General features: G+C 36.2%; 1 protein-coding gene across 1 annotated transcript; it reads left to right on the forward strand.

Moving 5' to 3' along the window:
* The first annotated feature begins 439 nt into the window (after positions 1 to 439).
* On the forward strand, positions 440 to 16099 carry rgmd (RGM domain family, member D). Its single transcript, XM_016287759.1, has 5 exons — positions 440 to 516; positions 7319 to 7356; positions 10275 to 10423; positions 12843 to 13354; positions 14783 to 16099. The coding sequence occupies exons 1-5, from the start codon at positions 466 to 468 to the stop codon at positions 15470 to 15472; spliced, it is 1440 nt and encodes a 479-aa protein (XP_016143245.1). The 5' UTR covers positions 440 to 465; the 3' UTR covers positions 15473 to 16099.
* The last annotated feature ends 4771 nt before the right edge of the window (positions 16100 to 20870 follow it).

The raw sequence follows: 20870 nt of genomic DNA on the forward strand, positions 1-20870 counted from the left end.
TATATATATATATATATATATTTTTTTTTTTTTTTAATTATATTTTTTTTAGGTGGGACTTCAGTGTCCATATAGTTTTTGGAGCTGCTATATATTTGCTGTAAAACTATGGTCTTATTACAGACCGCGCTGTGTGGATGACCATTGTAGAATATGGGACGCTGGCCAAAGACGACATATGCTGTCAAATCCCTTGAATGTGTATAATTGTGTATGTGTGTGTGCATGCTAGTGTGTTCGGGATTTTTCCTTTTTTTTTTTCCTATCCGCCCTTCTCTGATATGTAGGAATTAGTGAACATTGCTTAACTACAAGCCGACCCTAATCAAAGTGCCGATTCTTTAAAAAGACAGCTGTTGTCATGTGCTTTAATTCACCGCTATCTCCCTTTGTCAAGCAAAGCTGGACACAGTTGTCTAGTAGAGACAGCTAGGGAACAGGGGTTAACAGACTTCTTTCAGTGAAATGGTCTTTTATACATCCATGCCACATGCCCATCAGTCACAAAAATCAGAGGTAAGTTCCATTTCATCTTTCTGCTGTTCTCTTTGGGACTAGCAATGCCATTACTCATGTCATTTGATACTTACCCACCCTTAAAGTGAACCCTCGGTTGTTAAAAGTACTACAGTAAAGCTGGTTTGCCTGGTGCTGTTTTGTGGTTTTAAGCCTCACATTTCTCTGTTATGCATTTTTGAGTTTAGAAAACAACACATTTTGAATGTAGAAGAGTACAGTCAGTTTTAATTCATCATAGAGGAATCAGAAAGATGCCATAATCAGACAATGGAGTTTCTTTGGCATCTGATTTTTGGGGTTTATGCTATACTTATAAGACGTTCATTTTTCTTATGAGTCACAACTAACTCCTTTGTCTCAATATCTCAATATTTGTCTAAAAAATATGTTAGAAATATGGCCTGCTGTTAATTCGTGTGATCTAAGAGCCATAAACGTACTGATTTATGATCACAGGAATAGTACTGATTAATTAAAAAATTTAAAGAATTTAAACGGGACAAATTTAAAAAAGGACATTTGTAATACACTTTTATATATATATATATATATATATATATATATATATATACAGTATATATTAGTTTTTATATTCTCACAATTAATGTAAAATTCAGTTTTTATTGAATTTTTCAGTATAATGAAACGAGGACTAATGCTGCCAAGCTTCAAGACATCAGAAAACACCAATGTATCCTAAAAGTAGTCCATATGATGTCTGTGATATATTACAGGTCTTCTGAAGTCATATGATAACTTGTGTGCAGAACGGATTTACATTTTTGCAGTTATTTGGTTGCAACAGTTTACAGCCCAATGGTTGAGACAATTAACAGCGAATAACTACTTAAATTTCAGTCTGATTCTTATGCAAACCTGTCATGCAACCACAGGAGATTTGGAATATAGGGTTGTGCCACTTTTTGAAGTTTGAAAAAAGAAAGGCATACAGTTTTTGAAATAACATAGGTAAATCAAGTAAATCATGTTATTTTTTTTGAGTGAAATGCAAGTCTACAGTTTTAGGTAACAGAAGAGCAATCTGTCCATTTTCAAACTTTGTGAGTGGAGGAAGGACACAGCTGCCATCCAATGAGATGATGCTGGTCAGGGTGTAAAACTCTGGCACTTCAGACAACTGAAAAATCATTGGCAGAGAGCAAAATTCTCAAAAGATGCTTGGGGTGATGTGGGCTTTGTTGCACTCTATTGAATGTATTTTGTTCCCATGGCTTGAGCTCGGACTGGCTGGACTTGGAGGTCTGGCAGCGGGAGTCACGTTTGATTCCACGGATTTATTTGGTCAATGCTCCCACAGCTGAGAGGTTTGAAATGAGAGCCTGAGCAGGTGTTGTTGTGGGAGAGAGAGCGGGAGAACTTTAGGAGTTTTCATGCTTCTCTCTCGCATTCTTCCCTTCTCACATCAGTTATTGTGCTGTGTACTTTAGCAAAAATGTTTGAAAAAGACTACATGCACCTTTTTTTCGTAATTCCAGCTGCATCAAATATTTGGACATTGTTTCTACTTTTAGCTGGGGGGTTTTTTCAGTCCAAATGTCATTTGACAACGGTAACAAATATTGTACAATACATTTTGAGACTCCACTATTTACGTTTACATGGACCCAAATAATCTATTAGTAATTGGATTGATGGCTGAATTGGATTGAAAATCCTTCATATAAACACCTTAATCCGAATTAAATTTCAATCGGAGTAAAATGACTATTTCCTCAATCAGATTCAAAAATACTTTGCACAAAACAAGCAACTCTTTTGACATATTTGACAGCTTTCCTTTTAATTTGGTTAAACATCTACTCAAACTCTTCAATTTTGTTAGAAAACATTTGAAAAGTTGATTGAAGGAAATCTAAGCTGAAGAAAATCAATGCATTCAACTTTTAGATACAGTATAGTTCACCCAAAAATGTTGTTCTAAACCTGTATGGCATTCTTTCTCCTTTGGAACACATAAAAGAGTGTTTTTTGCCCTTACAATGAAAGTCAGTGGGGTCCATTATTTTTTGTTGTATGGACATAAACAGTTCTGCAAAATATTTCTTTAAATGGAGAGACCTTAACTATACCATCAACAATTCTCCACAAATAGGATGCAAATCAGACCACACCTACAAGTAAGCTTCTTGAACTTAGGGCTGCTCGATTATGGCAAAAATCATAATCACGATTATTTTGGCCAATATTCTAATCACGATTATTTAGCACGATTATGAGGGGGCCATATGACCAAAACTTTATATGAGTGATTTATTTAAAGATAGTGATACATATCAAATATATATTTCCTGTAAATAAGGTTGCTATGACAGCTACATTGTAGAGACCAGCGGAATTTCAAACAAACAAAAACAAACAAAAAATCCTAAAAAGGATTGAAAATAATTAAACTGTCAGTGATAAAAAAAAGCAAAGGACAAATACAATAGAATAAAAAGATACAAATTAAACAAACTGTGCTTTAATGTTTTTTTTATGCAAGTCTCAAGCAGTTTACAGCCTACTACAGAAATTAATAATCAAATGTAAAATAAAACGGCATAGTCGTCACTGTAAGAATTAAACTTTTTTGTTTCTTATTAAAGTTACAAAAGTCCTTCACTCAAGAGCAGTGTGTGATTTTTGAAGTTGTCTTTTGTTGTTTGATTAATATTAAGCACACAGTCACAGCAGGAAAATAGCCGCTGTCACTGTAAGAGCCGCACGGATCCAATTTACCGTTACACGCGTATTTTCATTCTTAACTCTGTTAATTTATTACATGACCGACGAAGGTATACATAAATAATCACGTGTATTTGACCGTTTAGGCGCGCACCTTGAGCTAAAAGATTACTTTTAATCTTAAAGATTCTTAAAGAAGAGCAAGTTCTCTTTCACGCTTTTAAAAACATTAATACATATACTTATATAAATCAAGCACGTCCCATTTGGCAAAAGTCACGTTACATGGCTTTACTGATTTGCACGTGAAATTGGGCTTTTATGGAGGGGGCGGAATGGGGCGTAATAATCGTTTTATCTCGATTATTGTATTTTCATAATCCTTGGATGCCAAAATCGAAATTGTTTTTCGATTAATTGCACAGCCCTACTTGAACTTACACCAAAACTTGTTTGAGTTAGATAAAACATCTTGAGTGGAGTGACCTTGAAATGTTTTACGCTGTATATTAGGGTGACCATACGTGCCATTTTCCCAGGACGCGTCCTGGCCAGGATTTCTATATTGCCTAAAATATCTAGGTTTTGGCTTTGTTTGCCTGTGCAGACCGATCGGTGTATGACATCTAAATACCTCGAGAGCATTTTGAAAGCATAAGGAACCGTCTGTATGGTATTTTGATGTCATACACCGATCGGTCTGCACAGGCAAACAAAGCCAAAACCTAGATATTTTAGGCAATATAGAAATCCTGGCCAGGACGCGTCCTGGGAAAATGGCACGTATGGTCACTCTACTGTATATGTTCCTATTAATTGGAAACTTAAAGTTCAACAACAAAGTTTCTTAAATTCACCTATTGTCAGGTATGGATGGCAGAAGCTCAGCGTTGATCCCACAGATTGCCTTTGCTTACGCTTAGCCTTTCTTAGAGAGGAGATCTAAGGCTTCTCCTCATTCTGCCTTTGTTTACTTCCACTATCTTTCTTCACCAAACTGAGAAGACCCCATGACCCTGAATCTAAGGTTACTTGTGTGTTTATCTTTTTAAAAAGGACTGAGCTTGACACTATGTCAACAGCATCTCTTGAGCAGAAGGAAACAGCTCTAAGGGGCAGTGAAGAAAAAAGGAGTTTGTGTTTGCAGATGGATTACATGAAGGAAGCAGACAGTGCTAGCATCTACAATTAGATGTAAATGCCTAATATTTTCAGTCTATCAAATCTATTAAGCTAATAATGACAGTTCACAGAGGCTCTTTCCAAATGCAACAACTTTTCCCAATGCAATTAAATGTACTTCAAGTGCAATTATTACATATTAATACCTAACAGCTCTCAGGGAGAAAGCAATCCACTTAGGACCCACAAAGACCTTCTCTTTCTGTACCCCCTAGAGTTCAGTTGGGCATCAATCAAGGCAGTTAAGTGGGATCCTTGAGCAGAGATGGTATCAGTGGCAGCCTCTTACAGGCACACACTTCTGTTCCTGTTATCTATGGTAATTGCTCTGAGTCTCTGTCACCAGTGAAGCAAATCTCTCATCTCTGACTCAAATGCACTACTAAGAAAAATTTTATTTGAGCTATGTAGTGTGGGTAAACACATTTTAGGCGCTCGTTTCTCATTTCACAGTTGCGCTTAAGGACTCTTTACTCAACTTCTGTGGATGGCTAGACCAGGGCTTCTCAACTGGTGGTTTACTGACCTGTTCTGGACAGCAAAGAAAAACCCCCCACTAAATTCAAAATATAAAATGCATCAGATTGTATTATTAATATTTTAAGGAGGGGCTTTGAAGGTTTCAAGTCCAACCAAACCATTTAATTTATTTTAATATAATATATGACAACAAGATAAAACAATGTTCAATACATTTTATTATATATTATTAGTGCTGTCAAACGATTAATAAAAGTTTTTGTTTACATAATATATGTGTGTGCTGTGTATATTTATTATGTATATATAAATACACACACGTACAGCATATATTTTGAAAATATTGACATGTATTTACATATATATATATATATACAGTGGGTACGGAAAGTATTCAGACCCCCTTAAATTTTTCACTCTTTGTTATATTGCAGCCATCTGAATACTTTCCGTACCCACTGTATATATATATATATATATATATATATTCATACAATTTATTTTATATATAAATATTTAATATATACACATATTTTTCTTAACTATATACATGTATGTGTGTGTATTTATATAAAGATAATAAATATACACAGTACAAACACATATATTATGTAAACAAAAACTTTTCTTTTGGATGTGATTAATCGTTTGACAGCACTAAATATTATGTATTGAATATTATTACAGTACTTGATGCCCATTGTTCAGTCTGTGTAAAGAAGCAAAAACAGTGATATTTTTATACTATTAATATTTTTTTTTTAATTGTTATTTTTTTTTCATTTTAAGTTTTATTTTGTCATGTATTTTGTCATTTTTATTACAGGTTTTTTATTTCTATTTAGCTTTTTTATTTATTTAAAAAAAATTTTTTTAGTTCTTCAACTTATTTTATTTCAATTAGCTGCCAAGGCAACATTTCTATTTTTTGTTAAGTTTAAGATTTTTCATCTAATATTTATATTTTATTTAAATTAGCGAAAACTTTCATTTTTGTTACCGATAACAGCACTGGTTGAGAACCACTGGGCAAGACCTGTCAGTAGCCCAATATTCCAGTGCCCTCCATACCGAAATGTGATGGGCCTAATAACAAAAACAAGCAGCGCGGTGTGGAGCTGCTCCCACAGAGTCAGCACATTAATGAGGACCATATGGAGCTGCCCAGACACACAGTCAGTGGAAACCCAATTCCTCTTTTTCTTCCCTCTCCTACCCTCCTTCAGTCACTTCTCTGCTTCTCCGTCTCTCAATTTATAGCATAAAGCTTCAGCCGATTGTTTTCTGAAAGCTTAAGCGTGATAAAAACTTTCTAACTTTTTAGTTTGTCAGTTCATTCCCCCGAACAGTGTAAACATTCTGTGGTGTTATAAAAACATTGTTTGAACATCCCGACAAGCCTGACAACAGCAACAGCAGCTCAACAAATGGCATGGGCTTGAGGTGTCGCCAAGCTGTTTGTTCAACCAATGACAGATGAGGGGAGTCTTCAGGAAACCTGCTCGTAAACAATCATTATTTCCACTATTCAGGTCAAGTTTTTTTGGTCTCTTACTTGGTGTAATGGTTCATATCATTCCATTTCACTTATTTTTCTTAACTTGCGCTGAATAGGAGTTCTGGGATTTTAGCAAATGACCTTCTTCTCTTCTCTTCCCAGTACTTCATCTTACTCTCTGTCAAAAAATGTAGTCTCTTTATTTCTCTGGTTTCTCAAATGGAGACTCTCCGTCCCCTCTCACTGGCCTGGCATTCAGTCCTGCCATGAAGCGGATGGCTAATTTTACCAGACTGACCTCATTCCACTATTGTATAAGAACAAGCGAGTCAGTGTCAGGAGAAATGTACTGGCTTATCCCTTCGTTTCCGTTCCTTTCTCGTTTTTCTTTCTGTCTTTTTCTTCATTTTTTTTTACCTGATTCATCTCTGTAATCGACTCGCTCCCTTCTTGTTTCGACCAGAGGAATATGTATATTCGCTGGGTCATGCAATGTAATATGCTCACAAACGTGGTGGAAAGAAAGAACCCTTTCTCCGCCCATCAGCCTCGTCAAGTCGTCTATTGGCATGAGGTGCTTGTAAGGGGCTCACTGATCCATCCACCTGAGTGAATGAGCTATTTGCTTCAGTGGCCAGATTCTGAATGATGCCTCTGTAGTATCAATACCACTATAGACCTGAGACAGGAATGACTTTATGGGGGCAGCCAGCTCTCTAGTATTTAGGTAATTACTATTACCATTGACTACATTAATACACATATTGCTGTGAGGGAGAATGAAATTTAATTTTAAGTCAAACTTCAACTGATCAACCAATGTGTGATGATACAAGGACATATATATATATATATATATATATATATATATATAAGTAACAGACATGAAGACACTGATGTGTATGCAAATATTATGTATATAAATTAATGTGTACATTTTGTGTTTACTCCAAGGCTACAGTCTCAATGGATCCACAAAATCATTTCAAACGGTAAGCAATATATTGTTCTTTTCCAGTGGCGGGCCGTGCATTTTACACCGAGCCGTGCCGAGGAGGTGTGTGGTTGCTTTTCGCAGTCATTAGGACGACTGTTTTTAGATTGACTAATATAGTAGGCAAATATTTTTTCAAAACGCACTGAAAATCTAAACTTTTCCCATAATCACAATGTAACCTCGTATCTTAAAGCACCAACTGCAAACATGATCAAACTATAAACCAGGAAATAAAGTAGTAGCAGGAAACCAATAAAGTAGTTCAACAAACCATGATATTAGACTGGAGGATGTAGGACTAGCATGCTGAAGCCCATCATAAAATTGAACCCTCCAGGCTAGGCTGAACTATTTTAATTTATTTAGCTTTCCTCAGCTTATTACATAGATTAGAATAAGCTTTGTAGAATTTCAGCTGCCCAAAGCGAGGCAACTGATAGATGACAGTTTGTTCCCATGTTTGTTTTGGCACATTTAATTGATCACTTAGGCTAATGTATCTTTCAAAAAATATATTTTCAACAATTAAAAAGCGGTTTATGCAGAAAACAAGATTTAAATTATTTAAAACGTTATAATAAGCATGCTCACAGTCATTCTTGAGACATGGGACAAAACAGGTCCAGCAAGGATAACTGCTATTAGGCTTAAAAATAAAAATATTTTCAATTTTAAATGTCATGAGGGATTAATAATAGAATGTATTTAACACTATTATCACCTTCAATTTAATTTTCTCATTATTATACCAAATCTATGTTTCGTAATGTCCTCTCACTACATCTAAAACAGTGTGTCCACAGAGAAGGGTTCAATCATTCAAATGCAATAAAATGGATAACAATGTTTTTTTTTAATGTTGAAAAAGAGCTTGTTTTATCAAAAGCAACACTTAATAATAGCTCCTATCAAAGCAAGGTTGTTTTTTAATGACACATTAAAAAGTTTGTTGCGTCCCCACTTTTCGTCAACACCGTCAGACATTCAATAAAATGTAATAAAATCAGGGAATATCAGGGGCAGCTGTCACTCTAAAGGACCCCCTTGCCACAGTTCACCTCTGCAGAGTACATCAGTGTCAGACAGGCTCTGCTAAGTTAGTTTTAGAATATTTTAAATCCTAATGTTAATATTTCCTGTGTCACAGCCATGATATGTCAACACCATCTTCCAATTTCTGAGGAAATTATTTGAAATATGTAGATAATTTTATTTTCCTGAAGCAGGTGAATGTGTTTTGAAATGTTAAAAAAGTCTTGAATGCTGTTAAAGATAAAGTTGAAATTATATTACACAGTCCAAGCTAAAAAAAAATCACATTTTGTTAAAAAAGAGAAAAATCCGGAGCTTGTATCAAAGCATAGCTCAGTGGCTTAGTACATATAAGATACATAAATGTAGTTTAGAGTACAAGGTTTTATTTTTTCAATTTTGCACCCTGTTTTGTCCCACTTCTCAAGAATGACTGGCCAACAATTAACAATAGTTGACTGACTCTGTAATGAAAAATGAACAAAACGACTAGGGATGCACCGATATGAAAATTTTGGCCGATACCGATAACCGATTATTCTTTATTTTTGAAAGCCGATAACCGATATGTTGGCCGATAAATCTATATCCAAATTGTTATATACTTTTTGAGAGCCTGATTACAAAAAAGGTCTCATCATTAAAAGCCACATCCCAAACACTTCAACATAAGCAGCCTAGTTTGAACGGTGTACGTTTTAAAAATATTTTTACTCTCCCATTACCAAATTTAGTCATAAAAAAGCCTTACAAATAAATAAAATTATGCATAAATAATGCAAACAAGTCACTGGACATCATTACACGTGTAAAGAATCAAAATGAATGCGCCATAGATCAATAAAACGGAATAGCCTCTGCACGGACAATAATTAAATGATTTTAATTACTAAACCATATTGTTGATGAAAATAATAAGAGAACAATACAAGTGGTTGTTGTTATTAATAATGTATCGATGATTTTGAAAAAGTAACAAATTAATACCACTGTTTTAAATAGCAGCCGTTGAGCTGCGCGTGCTGAAGCTGAAGAGCTGAATGAACATGGTAAACTGAAGCGTTTTGCTGGCAGCTTATTTAACTCAAGGAAATGCATCCTGAGATTAATATTAATACAACATAAACATAATATTACAACTTATATATGTACAAAATGACGCAGTTATTGCATGCTATAGTCAGAATGTGTGATCCTGTTGTGGATGCGCTCTTCCCATAACAACGCGCTGAAACACGGCAACTAAACCCAAAGAATTCACAACGTTTTATTATAATAATGTTCTCATTAGAATGTTATATACATGACATTCCCAATCATAGTTATTAATGTTGTGCACTGCTGTTTGGGCTGCGTGTGCTGAGCTAAAGATGATCACCGGTAAACTGAAGCGCTCTTTTTAACTTAACCAAACGCATTCTATATGAGATAAATCAGATATACATCAAATAAACACAATATTACAATGTACAATTGCACAAAAGGCTGCAAACGAACAGCGCGCATCTGAAGTGTCTCTGAAGGAAATAATGCATTATTTATCGGCTTTAAGATATCGGCCAAATTTTCTTATCAGGCCGATACCGATAACAGAAAAAATGAGCCGATATGGGCCGATACCGATATGGTGGCCGATATATCGTGCATCCCTAAAAACGACATTCATGCAACCTAAAACGTTCATTTATAGACAGAATCGTTCATTCTTTATGTGCATACTTTTGCACTGCATAACTCGTATAAAGACGTGACTGAGCACTTGTCAGCTTTCATAGAAAGGGCTGGCGAATAGAAGCTCCTCCCTTTCGATGCTTTTCAGCACTTTTGCTTTGAATGACAGTGGCTGGGAAGGGAATGAAAAAGTTGTGTGATTTCTCGCAGCCTCAACGTCGATGAGCAGCAGTTGGAGAACTGCAATCAAACTGAATGGATTGGCATGGGGAGAAGCGGCACTCTCAACCTGGCTAAGCAGCAGCTTTGGAACTGGATTTGTCTTTTAGTGGTTTCTATGAGCCTGTTACTCCGACCAGGTAAATAGTTTTGCTCGTATTAATCGCTCTTATGCGCATGGCAGAGCGAGAGCTAATGGGAAAACTTTACACTATCGTTTGGAGAGAAGTTGTTCAATCAAAATCTCTAAAAAAGTATTTTAAAACTTTAAACGTGCTACTTAATGCAATTGCACAATCGCTCATATTAATGTACGTTACCTTCTCATTTATTCGCATTTAGTTCTTCTGTAGGCCAGAGTTGTGCTGCTAACTCGCTTGCAAATCAGCAGCGTTTTTGCGAAAAGGCTTAAACCCAACATATTTCATATAACCAAATGTTATACTTACCTTCTGAAAATGATGTTTGAAGTTAATCCTCACTATTTACCGTTCTTTAAAAGTATTGCTCAGTTTAGTCAGATATTTTATTAGTTTGGCAAAACTTTCGCTAACCTGGCTAGCTTCTCGCCGTGTCGCCGTTTGAAGTTGTTTACTTCGAAAGCCCGTGACTGTTGAAGAAGAAAGTGTGCCTTTAAGAGTAATAAATAGTCATTTGTGAACAGCAGCGATCAAATATGGGTTATTTACATTTTGCGTTAATTGCGCGTTTTAACCGCCTATATGCCTCTCTGAAAAGCACGCGCAGGATTTTTAAATTTTTTTTTTTTGTCGCTAGACGAAGTTTTAAATGTTCGCGAATGGGAACTAGATGTAAAAATAAGCAAATACTTTGCTGTGTGCTCTGAATACGATTGAATTTTTGTTGTTGTTGTTGTTTTTCCCCCTACAGAATGATAATGTATTATTTGATGTTAACTAAATCATTAGCTATAACAATATGAATAGTAACTGTTTTAATGTAGTAATTAATATTTAACAGTAGCCATATATAAAGTTAAATAATATTACATTACTAGACAACTTTGAATATAAAGTATTAGTTTAGGAATTGTTTATAATTCTGCATGATAACGCTAACCTGGCTAGCTTCTCGCCGTGTCGCCGTTTGAAGTTGTTTACTTCGAAAGCCCGTGACTGTTGAAGAAGAAAGTGTGCCTTTAAGAGTAATAAATAGTCATTTGTGAACAGCAGCGATCAAATATGGGTTATTTACATTTTGCGTTAATTGCGCGTTTTAACCGCCTATATGCCTCTGAAAAGCACGCGCAGGATTTTTAAATTTTTTTTTTTGTCGCTAGACGAAGTTTTAAATGTTCGCGAATGGGAACTAGATGTAAAAATAAGCAAATACTTTGCTGTGTGCTCTGAATACGATTGAATTTTTGTTGTTGTTGTTGTTTTTCCCCCTACAGAATGATAATGTATTATTTGATGTTAACTAAATCATTAGCTATAACAATATGAATAGTAACTGTTTTAATGTAGTAATTAATATTTAACAGTAGCCATATATAAAGTTAAATAATATTACATTACTAGACAACTTTGAATATAAAGTATTAGTTTAGGAATTGTTTATAATTCTGCATGATAACTCACAAATTCACTAAATATGCATACAGTGTGAAAAAAAGTGAAATCAAATACGCCAGCTAATCAGAACTATTAATGTTTTATAACATATCACTAAATGCATACTGACAGACCACTAATTGACCATGTTTTTACTATGACAAATGCATCCAGTCCAGCAGAAAAATGAGTACATGGTCACTTCACACCAGTGCTCTGTCTCACAAATCTGTCTGTTAGGCCTAGTCAAAAACAGAGATATTGCATTCATTTCCACAGAGTTGTAAATTATGCATAACGATTAATCTAGAACAGTTTATGTAAGATAGTATATGCTATTCTAAAAAGTAGGCTACATGTGAATCCCATATTATTAACATGAACAATGTATTAAATAAGTTAATTTACCCGTGAGCACCGCTACTTCCTTGCTAATGTGCAATATTTTTAGTAATTACTCATACACTACTCTGAAGTCATGGAAATTCATTGGTCAAAATCTGTGGAAACCCTGTAGAATACAATTACTACGTCACAGCAGTGGGAGTTTTTCATATTTTTAATAATGCTAGCCAAATTCCATCCCATTTGTTATTGTTGTGCCTGTATTCAAAGCAGTTGAAAGACATCTTATCAAATGAAGCAGTAACTATTTTCACACTTTTGTTAGACCATAACCATAAAACACTAAAAGGAATCCAGACAAGGAATGTTTTCATGGTTTGGAATGGCAATCGGCAGCTTGTAGTTATCTTTTCAGATGCCATGCTAACTCGAGTGCAACCAATGAATGTGTCAGAATGACAAAATACAGCAGTTGTGTAGCTGTTAAACAGGTTTAGTCTATAGATTGATAGCTAGAAACCATCCAAGGCTAAGAACTTTAATCATGAACGTCTCCATCACCAACCAACCATCAAATAGGGATTCTCTCACAGTTTTAAATGCATCTCATTAATGTCTAATTCTTCTTGATTTTCAACAGTGTGCTGCCAAAAATGTCGAATTCAGCGCTGTAATGCGGAGTACGTGGCCTCATTCTCACCCTCGGGTGGCTTGCAAGAGGAGGTGCTTCCAGATGTGGACTACTGCATCACTCTGAGGGCCTACTCGTTGTGTACGCGTCGCACAGCTCATGGCTGTAGAGGGGACTTGGTGTACCACTCCGCTGTATTCCGTATTAAAGAGCTCTTTGCACAGCACAACTGCTCCATCGACGGCCCAACGTCGTCAGCCAAAGCACCCAGCACTTCCAAGCCACCAGTGGTGGACGTCTGCAACTACGAAAGCAGGGTGCTCGCGTCGGGCCCGGCGGCTCAACAGAAAAAGTACGGACATTGTGGATTATTTGGTGATCCTCACTTGCGGACTTTTCGGGATGAGTTCCAGACATGTAGGGTTGAAGGAGCCTGGCCGCTCATCCACAACAGATACCTTTCGGTTCAAGTCACAAACGTACCGGTGGTTGAAGGCTCCAGTGCTACAGCAACCAACAAGGTTAGTTGTGCAAATGGCTTTTTGCTAACTTCCTGTAAGTGTGACCTGTTCCAATTTGTACTGGTCTTTTTAGTAAAGCAGAGTAACCACGATACTGGTGGTTTTATGAAATTGGGCAAAAGTTGTTTTGAAGCCTTGTCATCAGTACAAGTGTTGAAAAGGTGAAAAAAGCAATCATTTACTCACCCACATGTTGTTCCAAACATATATGACTTACTTTTTCAGCAGAGCACAAATTAAGATATTTTGAAGAATTGTTCAGCTTTTTGTCTATACAGTCAGTCAGTGGGGTCCAAAACCAACATTTGAATCCCATGACTTTGTAAAGACAAAAACGCAGATTTTTTTTTTTATTATAGTAACAATAATTATGCATAATTGCATGCAAGTAACTAGGGCTGGGCGATATAGCTAAAAAAAAGTATCAACGATATTATGTTTCATATCGTTCGGTATCGATAATTATTGACATTTTTATAACCTTTTTTTTTTAAAACAAAAAGCAATAGAATTTTTTATTTTTATTTAACCACTGTATTTATGATTAACACAATTTATTGAGACAAACAACAAATATTTTTTGTTTTAACAATATAACAAAATATTACTATTGTATTTAGGCTTATTTTTTATTTCTGTTTTAGATTTATTTATTTCCATTTAGTAATTTTATTGCTTCGACTTAAACTTATTTCAGTTATTTGCCAACATTTCATCTTTTTGATTTTCATAAAAAAAAAATTCAAGGTTATTTCAATGAACAAAAAATGTTTTAATTAATTTCTTAGCCACATTACATTATTTTCCTCGTCATATTTAGATTATATATTTGGCCTTTTCACCATTTTATAAATGGGACAAGAAATAATTTGTCTGTCCACCATCGATGGGTCAAAAAGCTGCACAGTGTGAGACAATTTCATTCAGTCAGAACATTTTTGATGTTTAATATGTTGATATTGTATAATTTAATAATGTGATGCAGGACTTTGGACCAGTGAGGTCACTGTTGGTTAGAATGCTTCTGTTAGTCTCTTGTTGATTTGCGTCTCCGTACTTGGTTCATTGTTGTTATTGTTAATTAAAAAATGTTTTTCGTTAATTCTAATACAACTGAAATAAAACATAAATATTAGATACAAAACTAGAAATGTTGCTTTGGCAGGTAACTAAAATAAGTTTAAGTCGAAGTACTAAAACTGAAATAAAAATAATGAAATATTAAAAAATGACAAAAGCACATAACACTGATAATGATAGTGATAATACTAAAACACCACTGACCTGGTGGTTAGGACATGTTCCAACAAATCAGGCTGCACAAAAACACAATGTTGAAACAATCCTCTAGTCAATTGAAAGCAATTTCATGTATTGATTTTCAGTGTGAGCTATTACTCACCATTTCCCGTTTGATCTTCCCTGTAGATAACAGTCATCTTCAAGTCCTACCATGACTGCACCGAGCAGAAGGTGTACCAGGCCACCACCGAGGACCTGCCGTCGGCGTTCCAGGATGGCACGCGAAGCGGTGGGAAAGCAGAGAGCCTGTGGATCGCGGAGGGTAGTGGAGGTCTAGGTATACGGCAAGTGAAGATCCACGCTCGCTATCTAGGCACGTCCATCATTGTGCGGCAGGTCGGCCGCTACCTGACTTTCGCCATCCGCATGCCTGAGGACTTAGCGGAGGAGAACGGTGGCCTGCAGCTGTGTCTGCACGGCTGTCCGCGCAGTGAGGTCATCAAAGCCCACGTGCTCAACCGGCAGCAGAGCCTGCGTCCGCCGCGGCTTATGGGCGGCTGGTACGGGGAGGGCGATGGCGGCGAGATGCAGCCAGGCCTCTCGGCACACGTGGACATGTTGGAACGTGCGACCACAAAGTGTCGAGAGATGCTGCAGGTGGAGGACGTTTATTTCCAGTCGTGCGTGTTCGATCTTCTCACGACAGGCGATCAGGAGTTCTCCATGGCTGCGTATGGTGCCCTGGAGGACCTTAAGGCACTTCCGCCAAGCACTCTGAAACAAAGTTCACCCAGGACTCCACACATTTATAGTAGAGGAACAATAGTTACACCTTCTGTTTTCACGGCTCTGGTTCTTATGCTGCTGTTGAACTGAAGGAGCTGGTCTAGACGCCAGCTTGAGGATGGATACCCACCAGCCAGCCTGTTCTTCAACCATGACACCCTCCTGGAAAAACAATCAAACTGACTTCAAACTGTCTGCGAGTGAGAGACTCGTTCCATTTAAACATGCAGTGTTTTACTCTTCAAACGGATAATGGCAGAACACTCCAGGGCTTTCCGAATGTGAAATCGACAATCGCTCGAATCTGGAAAAGATGAAGGCAGCTTATCTGCATATCTTCTAGGTTATCACCGATTAAAGAATGGAAACTCTACTACAGATGTGACGTTATTGGATGAAATTATTGTAAAAGACACATAGGATGTCCTGAATCACACAAGTTTAGGTGCACTTCAAACTTTCTACTATAAGAAAATATGTTATCTACACGGGATCCAACAACTACATGAAATGCTACCTATCCATATATTTTTGGGTCTGGGTCATACAACCACACATTAAGCTACAGTCATGGTAGGAAAAGACTTATTCAAGCTGCTCTGCTTATTAAGGAGAAAACAAAACAAATTCTTTATATAATAATATATTGAAAGAGTGTATATATGTGTTTTATATGTGTACATTCACTTGTGTATAGATGTTAATGTTTTGAAGCAGTTTCATGTAGTTAGATTAATTTTTTTCAGTTTGTATAAAACAACTAATATTTGCTGTATTGTGTATCTGTTGTTTTCCATATTAAAAAAAAAATGAGTTGTGACTAAGTCTTTTTTCCCTGACTTCTGACACTTTCTACTCCATAGAGGGTGCTATAGAGTTGCAAGTTTGAATAACTTGAATTTTTTTTTTTTTTTGTCTTTAAAACACTCTATTTCCTTACACCAGCAATAAAGTGTTGCAGGAACTTGGTGGTAATACCAGAATGTCTTTTTAGCTGCAGTTATGTAAGCTATAATGTACAGTCAGCCATTTGTTATAGCAAAATATACCTGACAAGGTGATTAGTGCCTCACTTATATTACACGGCTCCTTGCCAAGTAAATAAATAACTTGACATGAAAAAATAATTCAAGGCGAAATTACCCTTGTTATATGGGAAGAAAAAGCAGCAAACTAATGCGAGAGACTTGATACTAGCATAGAAAATCGTACAAAATAGATTGCTTATGATGGCTATCAGACTGCTGAATGGCTTGATTGACCAATCAGAATCAAGAGATAAATGTATTGACGCCAACCAATCAGAATCAAGATTTCAACAATTCAGCAGTATAAGCATAAATAGTACAATTTAATATAACGTTTGTGGCCATTTTCAGTTGTTATACAGAATGTCTTTTCTTTTTCTTTTTTGTACAATTTACGACGCACACAAACTCAAAATCAAGGAAAGACGTTTGCACTTCTTTTTTTCCAGCAATGCCATTTGTGCGCCCATTGCTTGTTCCTGTTCCCGTGATGTTAAGGACTTTTAAAGGAACACTCCACTATTTTTGAAAATAGGCTCATTTTCCAACTCCCCTAGAGTTAAACAGTTGAGTTTTACCATTTTCTAATCCAATCAGCCGATCTCCGGGTCTGGCGGTAGGACTTTTAGCTGTAGCTTAGCATAGATAATTGAATCTGATTAGACCATTAGCATCTCACTCAAAAATGACCAAAGAGTTTCTATAGTCCCCAACTAGGTAACTTTCAATAAGCCTATTTTCAGGCGCTGCGTAATATCATTGCGCCTACTGCAGCAAAGTTCCTTGATTATTACGCCGGAATGAGAGTAGAGTTCCTAGACATATCGGCCAAGAAAATCGCAACTTTTCATTTTCCGTCGGTCTTGTCCCCAACTAGGTAACTTTCAATAAGCCTATTTTCAGGCGCTGCGTAATATCATTGCGCCTACTGCAGCAAAGTTCCTTGATTATTACGCCGGAATGATAGTAGAGTTCCTAGACATATCGGCCAAGAAAATCGCAACTTTTCATTTTCCGTCGGTCTTAGTACACAATGTAACTACAGAGGAGTCAAGTTTTAAATAGGAAAAATATCGAAACTCTTTGGTAATTTTTGAGCGCGATGCTAATGGTCTAATCAGATTCAGTGATCTATGCTAAGCTACAGCTAAAATTGCTACGCCAGACCCGAGATCGGCTGAATGGATCCGAAAACGGTAAAACTCAACTGTTTACCTCTAGGGGAGTTGGAAAATGAGCCTATTTTCAAAAATAGTGGAGTGTTCCTTCAAGGCCTCGGGTGGAAGCTGGTATGAAATGACGGGGTCGCGTGACAAAGATTAAAATGTCGTCAGTTTAACCACATTCATCATGCTAAACTAAGCATTTTCCAACGCTGCCCTTCTCTTGTACTTTGCAGCTCTCGGCACTCCATCACTCTCAAGTTTTAACTGCGTCCGATGTGAGGAGAAGAAAAGAGGCAAGGTTCTTCATGCTAAGAGCTGTCAGAAATCATCTCATACATATATCGCAGGCCTGTAGTTAACCTGCTGACAGCTATATGCTTTTGTTACTCCAGTACAGCGACTGTATTTATTGTTTTTATATAGCATTTTATGCGTTTTGTCTCATTACTGTCTTCCCGCGTTCCTGTCATTTAATTATGCTCTTCATTCTAGATACGATATAATGAGGTACATAAACAAATGTATATAAAAAAAGGACAATCTACTTTGTTCGTTGCTCACTTTGATCTAATAAACAAGGACAATTATTGGGCTAATGAATTAAAATAAGCCCCTTGAGTGATTAATATTCACACTGGAAAAATTTATTTGACATTAATAGGATATTTGGCAAGATAAATAGACAGCACAGAACATGTCCGCACGGTGACTGATAAATGGATAGGTGGTTGGCTCTCTTTAAACAAATGCCTTTTTAATTAATTAATCAATTAGAAACCATAACCGCAAGCGTTTACAGTTTTACTGGATACATTAAAGCTGTGATTTTTATTTGGCATACCTCGCATAAAATGCTGCTACTTCATGATGGATATTGCTGAAGAAGGTGTCTTGAGAAATAAAATGCTTTGCAAACAGCCAATAAGAATTTGACCGACCCGCTTGGGCCAGCCAATCAGAAAATTCGTAAAATAAAAATCAACCATATTAACTTTATTAAAACACGTTCCTATTGTTATTTTCCACAATTCATGATTTAATGTTATTTTTAAAGAAAATGTTTGACTTTGCATGTTTTTTATTTTTTTATTTTGCTCCATTTCTTTGACGATTGATTGACATAATTTAAGGTTAATTTTATTTATTGTTGAAATGGGAGCGAATTCATTTGGAAACATCTATTACTTAAGTGAAATTGGCTGCGAATGCAGTTATATATTGATTTATTTCTATGTATATCTTTCACTGCTTTTAGGAACTTCTTTACTATTTTATTCTGTAGACAAAATATAACACTCACACCGGCCATTTGTTCACGCTCAGATCTACAAGCCTGCATCTTGCATACGTAATGCGCTGGGTTTTGTGTTGTATATTTGTTAACAAGTCTGCTCTACAGAACTTTTTAACAAATGGCCCCCTACACCTCCAAGCCTGGAAAAACCAAGCTGGAAAATTAGGCATCTGTATCATAAATCTTTGAAAGTTAGGATAATTTGCAATTCACTCCCTCATCAAAGGCAATATTACCCTAATTTATTATCTTCCCGCGTGTAAGGCGCTCAGAGGCCGTGGAGATAAGAGTCTATCAGGAGGAGGATTGATTTTCATTAACAGATTGTAATAAAGATGAACTGCTCGGCCCGCACACTGACCAAGAGCCACACTTTATTGTAATTGGGCCAATTTATTTCATGAGCCACTGCCTCCACTTTTTTTTAGGCTCTTCCCTTTCTTTTCTCTCTCTCCCTCAGTTCAGTACTGTAATGTTTCAACCACATCCTTATTTATTCTCTTCCCATATTTCAGCCATCAGACAAACTGTATATTCACTATTTCATATGTCCATGACTTCACAGTATGGACTATTCAGTTCTTGACCTACATTTTATTTTGATTTGTAAAATGTAAGCTGTAACCATTTAATTGATTTAAGTGATTACCTAAATATTATGCAATCTACTTAAATTGAATGTGCAAGGTTTCCGGCCCCATATTTTACCTGTACAGGACAAAAACAGTCCATTATGTTGCTGGATATTGCAAACTGTTTTTTCTTACCATATTATTTGAATTCACATAATCATAAACACCGGTTAGTGGTGCAAATAGTTTGACTATTTACCGCAGTTTGATGTTCTTCTTGTTATTTAACTTAAGCAACTAAACAATTGGAAGTCTTGCACGTTCAAAGAAAATACATAATTTCCATGTTGCAAAATAAGGTGCATAAAAAGCACAAAAATTCCATGGAGGGACTGTTTACAAAAACGATCTGATTGAACTGATTCACTAGAAGAAGATTCACTTTCCAACACTTTGACAGAACCATTCTGGATGAACCAATTTACGAAAATGAACGTCTGATTGAACTGATTCTCTAGAAGAAGATTCTCTTTCCAACCAGCGTTAATTTTGACAGCAAATTTTGATTTAGTTTTAGTCATAGTCTTTTGACTAAAATGCCATTTAGTTTTCGTCATATTTTAGTCATCTGAATTGTTTTTAGTTTTAGTCTAGTTTTAGTCGACTAAATATCGTAAGATTTTAGTCGACTAAATCTACAGTAAATTTAGTCGGCTAAAATCTAACGGGTTTAGTTACAGTGCATTTATTAAGCATTTCTCTAAAATTTCCAAACTCATTAGGCCTATATTGGTTTGATATTAATGCTTTATCATGATAGACACCGATTTAACTGCGGTGACACACAACATGCCTTTATGTTAAAATGAAATAAAACCACTTCTCGTAAAGAACAAGAACATGGTCTTCTTTTTAATGAAATATCAATGGTTATATAGGCTAATTATGCATTCTTTATAGCAACTTGTTTACCATATTCTTCATTCTTTCAAGCAGACATGTTTATTTCTATAAATAAATTTAGATGAATCTTTAGGGCTACTAAAGTGATTCAGTCAAGAGCAGTGCGTGATTTTCTGTCTTTTTTTGTTGCTTGATTAACATCAATGACTCGGACAATAGCAACTAAATTAGGCTGCTATCCCTTTAAAACCGAATGCACAGCTGCAATCGATGCAATGTACTGCTACACGTTCTCCCTGCTGTTTACGTTCACTTAAACACTGTGTTTACGTGAATACTCGTCAAAACGGACAATTCGATATCAATTTGTGTGTAATTCTCCGTTCATGCGACGCGAAAGAGTACTCGCGCGCTGTGAGACCCGCTTTCTGTGTGTGTATGCTTCAGTGTCTGTGCTCAGAAAACACTACTCCCACATATTGACATTTTTTTAATGTTTTATGAGACGTGCAGCAAGTGTATGTT

The sequence above is a fragment of the Sinocyclocheilus grahami genome, unplaced genomic scaffold (assembly GCF_001515645.1).
Source record: "Sinocyclocheilus grahami isolate Dianchi unplaced genomic scaffold, SAMN03320097.WGS_v1.1 scaffold224.1, whole genome shotgun sequence".
In the NCBI taxonomy this organism is placed as follows: Eukaryota; Metazoa; Chordata; class Actinopteri; order Cypriniformes; family Cyprinidae; genus Sinocyclocheilus; species Sinocyclocheilus grahami.

Excerpts from the sequence above, each read along its gene's own strand:
- rgmd (XM_016287759.1), top strand. The coding sequence starts at position 466 with ATGGTCTTTTATACATCCATGCCACATGCCCATCAGTCACAAAAATCA. Across the intron at positions 517-7,318 it reads ATCAGTCACAAAAATCAGAG|GCTACAGTCTCAATGGATCC; the intron begins GTAAGTTCCATT and ends GTTTACTCCAAG. Across the intron at positions 13,355-14,782 it reads GTGCTACAGCAACCAACAAG|ATAACAGTCATCTTCAAGTC; the intron begins GTTAGTTGTGCA and ends TCTTCCCTGTAG.